This window comes from Vanessa cardui, chromosome 15, assembly GCF_905220365.1.
Source record: "Vanessa cardui chromosome 15, ilVanCard2.1, whole genome shotgun sequence".
NCBI classification, from domain to species: domain Eukaryota; kingdom Metazoa; phylum Arthropoda; class Insecta; order Lepidoptera; family Nymphalidae; genus Vanessa; species Vanessa cardui.
This window is the reverse complement of record NC_061137.1, coordinates 8,546,800-8,556,180: the sequence shown is the minus strand read 5'-3', so window position 1 is coordinate 8,556,180 and position 9,381 is coordinate 8,546,800. Positions and strand designations below refer to the sequence as shown.

General features: G+C 31.3%; 1 protein-coding gene across 1 annotated transcript; it reads left to right on the top strand.

Moving 5' to 3' along the window:
• Window positions 1-1,046: 1,046 nt before the first annotated feature.
• Window positions 1,047-1,616, top strand: LOC124535897. The gene has a single exon (XM_047112297.1). It carries the CDS (start codon window positions 1,047-1,049, stop codon window positions 1,614-1,616), a length of 570 nt encoding a protein of 189 aa, XP_046968253.1.
• The last annotated feature ends 7,765 nt before the right edge of the window (window positions 1,617-9,381 follow it).

The following is a 9,381-nucleotide window of genomic DNA, read 5'->3' as shown; positions in this document are numbered from 1 at the left end:
AATTATTCAAAACACAATAAATTATACGTTACTGTGTATCAAAATGTATACAACATAAGATTAATATTATTTATGTATTTAGTCATTATAAAAAACTAGTACGCGTATATCGACATCAAACATAACTTTAAGGTAATGTAGGTCCAATATTTTAGTTTTTAACATTTGTTATTTGGGAATTATTCAAGCTTTTCCTATCGTATTCTATTAAATAATGAGATATTATAAACAAAATCAAGCAGCATCTATTCAAAGGATATTACTGCTTGTACGAAATTTAGGTAGGTATATTTTCATTTAAGCATTTATTCACAAACATATTAGGTACATGTATTTTGTTTATCTTTTTTTTTTTTGTTTAAAGCAAAGACATTTAATATGATATTTACGTATTTATTGATTGAAAAATGATTCCAAAAATATATCTATATTACGTCGTGATCTTTTCAGTAGCTATTTTAGAATTCCAATTTAGGTACTAATTAATACATAGTTTTTATGTTTATTTAGATTTAGTTAGCATAAGCCATGCTAGTGCTCTAAAAGTATCTTGGCTTGATTATAATATATTACAGTATGATTGATGATATGATTCAAAACATGGCAACATTTGGTGAGAAATTATCAACAGTATTTAAAACTGCATAAATATAAAAGGATATTTTAGAACACGTAAATAATCAGGCGGAAATTCTATTATAATAATTGTATCAAAATGATAAAACATTCACATCACCATGTATATGGCTTGATTCTTACATACATATTGACGATAAAGAAAACAAAAAACAAAAGAACAATAGACATTTAAAACATTCGGACTTCAATATTAAAAGGAAAAGTCAAATAAATACGCTCTTTAAGCGTTCATGTTTGCAAATAGTTATAACTTACATATGAACTTTTTTCGAAATAATTGTCAAGTTTATATGACCGCTACTTGACTGTTGTGCTTAGTAGACCGCAATAATATTTCTTTCACGCCCTCGTGATAACTTCTTAACCATGTAGGCACCAGTGTCACGTAGATCAAGCTGTAAGCAACAATGCTATGTCATGTTATCATAATATTAATACTGTGTCGAAATATTAATATGGATATAACAACAGAAGAAGTTCAGTATCTCAACGAGTTAACTATAGACAAGCTGTTGCAATTAAAGAATTCCTTAAAAGATTTTTCAACCGAATACGACAATGTGACGGTCACAACACCTGCTAATGTAGAAAACTTCGGCGCTGAAGCGATGCCGTTAAAAGCACCGCTTATTAAAAGGATGGAGTATGAAGGGCTATACAAAAAAGGCGGATACAGCAAAATAAGTAACATTTTCTCAATATCAGTTACGACGTTAGCCTTTCTGGCGTTTGGTGGTTATTTATTATGTCTTATTGTGCAAGCTGTGAAATCGAAACAGAATACAATCGTTACAACTCCGGCACCGACATTGTTCGTTAACGCTGGTATCAAGAGGCCTCAAACAACTTTTAGTTCATATGGCCGCCGGAGGAGAGCAAGAAGAGGTTTGCAAGATTTGGATGTCCCTCCTGAGGAAATGTTTTCTGCGCTTTTGACTCTTTGCGAGGGCTACGCTAAATGGAGTAAAGGACGTTAAATGTATTTACAATCAGAATTATCTTTGAAGGCACACAATAAAGAAGAATACTAAAATAAGACTTATTAGTTTCTTCATTTTATATTCAAATTGATAAAGTCAATATAAAGCTTTGTGTATTTAACATAGAATGGATCAAATGATGTTACTAAAATTAATTACTACACATTTTTATATTTCAATTATGCATATAACTGCATAGTATACCTACAATTATACGTTTTTCATCATTGACCTTTTGTATTTACTCAAACTAAATGTCTATTTAGCGAATCAAAATAACAATATATTACTTATTAGTTAATCTTTTAATTAACAATTTGGTACACTAAAATAAAAGCAACAAAATTATAAAATAAATAATACCTACTAGTTCAGTAAATTTTTACCGTAGAGATTAAATTTATAATATAAAAACAGTGTGTAGACGCAAGATAAACACACTCTTGAAATCTTTACTAATATTATACATATATGCCAAATGAAGTATATAGCTTAATAATTATGTTTATCCTTTATTAAAGCAGCAAAGAAACTGAGCAATGAGCATTGAGCAACCGATAAATGTGATAGTTTTCGACACGATTGTGAGAAAAACTTATGTTTATCTCGAAAAAAAAAACAGAAGCAATGTTTGCAATGCGGTCAATAACTAATATTTTGACATTTGCTGTATAACATTTACAATGTCTATATTTCTAATTCTTTGTGTTCCTTTTGTGTAATATTTTTCTCCTTCTGTTTTTGTCTTGCTTTTCGAAGTACGACAGAAGCTTTACACGTGTGCTTTAAGACATAAGAATTATTTTTGATTGTTAATTTGATATCAATGTTAAAAAGACAAATTGAATATAAGTTAATTTAGATGTAGAGTTAAGTCAAGTCATATTTAACAAAAATACCATTTTCATATTTTTGATCTTTTTATTTTAAGGACGAGTCTCTTAATTTTACGATGAACAAATGTCACTCATTAAAAATCGTTAAAGGTATTAAATCTTAAGAAATAATTATTATCAGCACCTACATGTATAACCAATTATAACACATTATTTAGTTTTACTTTTATGTATTTCTATTAAAATAACATTAACCCCACTTTTAGATGATATTCTGAATGCTAGTTAAGTATCTATATTTTATTTAATTTTACTTATCTACCAACACTAGATTTATGTTTACTGTAAATCGGAAGCGTACATCATCGAATATACCAAAAAAGTAATAAAGATTAATCCCAAAACATATAAATTGCTATAAAATTATAAATAAAATACAAAATGCAAGGTTCAGCGCCAAGTATTGTTAGCGCATATTATCCCAACTAGCTTAAAAATCATATGAAGGCTGCGTATATTTAATGTGTACTAAATAATCGATGGTTATAAAATCCCGTCCGTTATGTAAAATACCGATTAATTTCCACTGAAATCGCAGCAAAACAGTGTTTACATTAAAAGCAGGAAGCCAGATTGCCTCGCAATATACCTATAATCTGTAAACGTTTTCAAACTGTCAAATATTCACGCTAACACCCAATAATAGCTGTATCTTCGTTTTAAAGATGCTATTGTATCTACCACTCGAAAATCGTTCCATTTACTTTTTCAACAAAATTGGTCCTAAAAGTCTTATTTTTAGAGTATGTTATCGAGTGGATTGTTACAGTTTTTATGATATTTTGGTTGGCTAAGTAGAAGCGGGTAATGAGGGGTTCTGTGGTGGATCTGTCATCGGGCAAGATCTACTGTTTACAGCTCGGCTCCAACGTACTTCGTTAAAACATATTAAAGCATAGCCGCATCGTTCTTTTTAAATAATTTCTGTAATGTTTAGCGATTTACACGGAATATTATTTGAAATTAAACATCTGTTAGCAATGAAATCGTTTCAACGCTATATAGACGTTTTGTTTATAATACTTTTATGTAAGTATGAAAATAAACTTAGCAAACTTTTTAATACGATTTTCCTTCAACTACTTGTTTTTCCAGTAAATTTTCTAATTTAAATAGCTGTTCTTATTAGTTTTTCCAGTACGTTAATTTTAAATTAAACGTTGTGTTAAAATCCTTGTAATTTAAACTATTGATTATGTTAAAGATAACAAAATGCCTCCGGGGTCGTCGGTGGTGTAGATAAGGGCTCATACACACCACATGTCGCTTGGCGATGATTTGTTACAATTGTTCACTGGGAACCAGTAGTAGTCTTATAAGTGTTTACCAAAACAAAGTAAAAAAACGAATGTTTAATGTGCATCTTCACGTTGGTAACTTATTTGTTTATCATTGATTCCGTTCTGTTTTACAAAACACATTTTGAAGAAATATTGCTCAAATTTATTATTCTGTATGTATATGTTTAATCTTTGTATAGTTATTACTTTTCTCTTAACATTTTAAATAAATTAAATTACTAATAATATATTTTAAATTGAATAAGTTTTTAGGTACCCACTACCAAATAGCAGTAGCTAAAATCACATTTATTCGTATACTTTTTCGCTATTTATACTATAAATACCTTCTGACCGATTATGTATCATCTGCCCAGGAGATATATACTCTATTAAACCCTCATTTACATGGGCCGATGAGACGACGATCCATCACGACCGACGAGAAACCAGGAGCAGGACAACGCTTTACATGCCGAGTCTCTTATTGCATTGTAACATAAGCAATTTCCTGACTTGGAGATTGCTAATAGAAATTTCTTGACAGAAGAACTTTTTGGAATCTCTACTTTTACTCTCATTCACATACTCTCATATCTCACTCTCAAACTTTTAAAATTATCGCTCATAAAGTTTTTTCCATAAATTCACTTAGTAACAGCCTGTAAATTTCCCACTGCTGGGATAAGGCCTCCTCTTCCATTAAGGAGAGGGTTTGGAACATATGCTGAGATGGCCCATTGGTTAGAACGCGTGCATCTTATCAAACCTTCAAACCCAGGCAAGCCCCACTATATATATGTGCTTTATTTGTGTTTACAATTCATCTCGTGCTCGGCGGTGAAGGAAAACATCGTTAGGAAACCTGTATGTGTCTAATTTCATGTAAATTCTGCCACATGTGCATTCCACCAGGAATTCGCTTATTATTATGAAATAGAAAAGTACTTATTTCATGACAATGATAGGGTGATAAAAAAATATTATGATTTCTTTTCAGTAAGTTAAAACATATAAACTTATGGAATACAGACAAAGAGAGAAAACACGAACAAATGATAAATGTTGCGGACACTCATAAAGTGTACAGGTAAATCAAAATCGTTAAAACACATGTAATTACACCGTTTATTATGATTATGTTTTATGCACGTTAATACGACACAAATGGAAACGAAATGCCCTTTGGGTCAAAGGTTTACGATGAAGCGATTTTAAACTAAATTGAATCTGACGCAAATCACGTCGTAAAGTGACTGAATACATGATTGGACGCGATCGATTTGGGTGTTAAGGGTAATAGCCTAATAGGATAAGTGAATGCGAATGTGAAGAATGTAGTTATTAGCACGATATGGAGAGTCGAAATGGCCCAGTGGATAGAACGCCTGCATCTTAACCGATGATTGCGGGTTCAAACCCAGGCAAGCACCGCTGTTTCATGTGCTTAATTTGTCTTTATAATTCATCTCGTGCTCAGCGGTGAAGGAAAACATCGTGAGGAAACCTTCATATGACAAATTTCATAGAAATTCAGCCACATATGCATTCCACCAACTCGCATTGGAACAGCGTGGTGGAATCCCAAACCCAAACCTTCTCCTTAAAGGGAGAGGAGGCCTTTAGCCCAGCAGTTGGAATTTACAGGCTGTTGTTGTTGTTGTTGTTGTTGTTGTTGGTACTGCAATTTCGATAAACTGCTTCTTTTAGTGCAATCTGTGTGTAAACTAAATCTGACTTACTTGGCTAGTGGTTGGACTTGCTACCACTACCAACCACTAGAAATAAGATCAAAGATACGTGCTCGAAGTATTGTTTTTCATTCGATAGAATGAAACAAATGAGTGTGATGTTTTAGTAAACGGATGTTGCGCATGCTCTCTTACTGTCTGACTGTTGATAATGTCGAGCTATATTTTTACCATATTTTAACTAGCTAGAATGCAGCGAAGAATTGTATAATATAATTGTATAGTATAGTATAATACTTAAATATATCATATATTATTATCACACGTTTTTATTAACTACGAATACAACAATAAACCTATAAAGTTATATCACTTTATAACTTAAAATTAACACTTGATGTAAGTAACATTCTACTGACATCAAATATTAATTTTTAGATATTATATTAATTTTAAGTTAGTATATTTGATGTAAGTAACATTCTACTTACATCAAATATTAATTTTAAGTTATTAATAAGGTTTATAATAAGTCGATGGTGTAACTATTACAATAAATAAATTAATTTATTAAAATACGTAACAAATAGATAAAGCCAGTTGTGGGACTTCGTGAAGAATCGTCTGTGTGCCATTTTCTAGTAATTCTGCCATTAAATATGAATAAGTAAGTGATTGTGTGTCACTTTTATGATCTATTTCTAGGCTAAGCATAACTTAGATACCACGGCACATGACCTAATGATGATTAAACTTACTCCTTGCAGTACCAATGTCTAAGGTGATTATTTTCGTTTCATGCTCTCTTGCTCATCTTAAATAAATCTATGTGGTTCGAACATTGATTTACGAAAGCGTATATACATAGACGGCCTTTTTGTATTACATACAACTATTTTTTACTAGATTAGATTACATTATATTTCTTAATATAAGTACTTATAAGCACTATCGTTTAATGAAAACTAAGTATTTCTAAAAATATCTTATATTACTATCCATATAAATCTATAGCTAGCGACATCTTGTACAAAAAATTGTTATTAAATTAAAAAGGAAAATGTGTATACTGTAGTAATTTTTCCATGGCTATTTTAAAATTTATCCTTATTACTAGACATACTGCTGTTTCTAAAAGTCTATCGTATTCCACTGAGGGTTGAATACAGATGTTACAGGAGGTAGTTTTTCATATGACATATGAAGATTTCCCTAGGATTCCCTTCACCACCGAGTAAGAGATTGATTATAAACATCAAATAATCAGATGACAACAATCAATATGTATTTGCTTATCAGAATTCAGTCAGTTCAGGCATTTTGTCTCGATTAAAGTTATTTTAAATTTTATGTAAGTATCGAATCTAAAATTATTTTAGATTGAAATCTAGAAAATAATAAATCCAAAATAACTCTTTAAAAATATATAAATACAAGTATATGAGGTAATGTTTTGCTATGTTTACTATGTTGACTTTATTATATATATTGCGCTTACAATATAATTCAAAATAAGTCTATTCTCATGTTTAGTACTGAAACACAAGGAAATATATTAAACATAGTCCAAATTCCAAAGTCATAAACCTTAGTTGATATATAATTATTTTACATAAAATATCGTTTCTCAGGAAACCGTTAGTATTAGTTGCATATTATATACTAGACTAATGATACAGCTAGTTACTGTCCGTACGGGCATATATTCACTTAGACTTTACATTAAGAAACTAACAATAAATATCTCAGGCTACAAAATACATCGCGCACTCTGTTGACAAATCCCGCAATAAAATATAAGCATTTACAATAAAATTAATTATTATTTACACGGCGCAGTCGACCATGATCTGACGATAGAATATAAAGGACATGAATAAAAATTAAGTTACTTTTAATGTATTCCTAATTTGTTAAATAAAAATAAACTTATACAAGGCTTCTCTCATTGTAAATTATAGTGCCATATAAAAACCTCACATTAATATTAACTGTCTTTTTATTAATGCAAAAGTGTCTGTATTTGTGTATATCTGCTGTTACACTATGACTAAGCTAACTAAATAATAATTGACTAAGCTAAGCTACTGAACAGATGTTGATGAAGTTAAGTACGAAGCAAGCTTAAAACCCAAGCAAGGACATTGGCCTTTTAACCCTTCAATGAGGTAAGGTTGTTGATGAGGCGTTATTTGCGAATTATTGGACTTCCATCCCAAACTGAATTCCATACGGGCAATTTGTGCGAGTAAGAAATATTTGCAAGTTTAAAGAATAAGAAGTTACGATATGAATCTTAGAAGTAGATACAAATTGAGCTTTTTTTTTTTTTTATGGCATAGGTGGCAAACGAGCAGGAGGCTTACCTGATGGAAAGTGACTACCACCGCCCATGGACATCTGCAACACCAGGGGGCTTGCAGGTGCGTTGCCGGCCTTTAAGAAAGGAGTACGCTCTTTTCTTGAAGGTTCCCATGTCGTATCGGTTCGGAAAAACCGCCGGCGAAAGCTGGTTCCACAAAGTAGTTGTGCGAGGCAGAAAATGTCTGAGAAATCGCGCTGTTGTGGATTTTCGGACATCAAGGTGGTGCGGGTGAAACTTAGAATTTTGGCGAGATGTCCGAAGGTGAAATTCAGCGGCCGGGATTAATCCGAACAATTCCTCGGAACAGGAATTCTTCTACCGAATTTTTCCCCGTGAAAAATTCGGTAGAAGATTTATTTATTTATTTATTTATTAAGATCCTCCAGGAGTAAATACATTAACACAATATTAGTAACAATAACAACATAAAGCTTAAAACTAAATGCATTACCTATAAAGGAGAATACCTCATGCAATGTGGATATAAAAGGAGCTTACACGATAAAAATATGTACATTTACAAGTTTAAAAATATTATGCTAATTGAAAAGTTACAAAAAAAAAAAAATATACTTAACAAAAAGATTTGCAAAAAAAAAAGAGATTTTTAAAAAAAAAATGATAACGAAACAATAACAATCAAATGGCTAATAATTCTAACATTTTCTTACGGAACTTAGATAAAGAGTCACCAAATGGATCAAGGGAGGCACTGTGCTCGTTTAAGATTTTACAAAAACGTGCCACAGGTGAGTTACTTCCTAAGACGGTTTTACGAAAAGGTCTTACTAATGGCGCTATCGGTTTTCGTGGGTATCTAGCAGGAACATTTAAATTTATTCTAGAAACTAGAAAAGAATTATCATATAAACTATTTAGAGATTTGTATAAAAACGTTAAATCTAGCATGTCACGCCGTTGACTTAAGGAAATAATTTTGAAGTACTTTAGTCTGTCATTGTAGGTAGGAAGTAATTTGGCTTTACCTAAAGAAAATGTAAGATGGTAAAGAAAACGTTTTTGAATTCTCTCTAGTCTTAAACTGTGAGTTGCGTAATGTGGCCTCCACACAACACTTGCATATTCCAAAATGCTCCTGACAAAACTGTTGAACAATATGATCTTAGTTTTTGGATTTCGAAACAGTTTACCGTTTCTGATAACGAAACCCAACATTTTAGATGCCCTGCTAATTATGTTGTCCATATGTGATATAAAAGTTAATTTTTTATCAAAGACCACCCCAAGATCCCTAATCGTATCTACGGATTTGATATGATTGCCAGCTATATTATAATGCGTACTAATCTCATTATAATTTCTAGTGAAAGATATCCATGAACATTTATCTGGGTTGAGTTTCATACCATTATTTTGACACCAGTTGTACAATTGTGTTAAATCATCTTGTAAAAGGATTGTATCATTTGAATTCCCAATGATTTTAAGAAGTTTTACATCATCAGCGTACAAATATGGGGTAGAATATTTAAGAGAACTAGTTAGGTCGTTTATGAATATATTGAATAA

Excerpts from the sequence above, each read along its gene's own strand:
- LOC124535897 (XM_047112297.1), top strand. The coding sequence starts at position 1,047 with ATGCTATGTCATGTTATCATAATATTAATACTGTGTCGAAATATTAAT.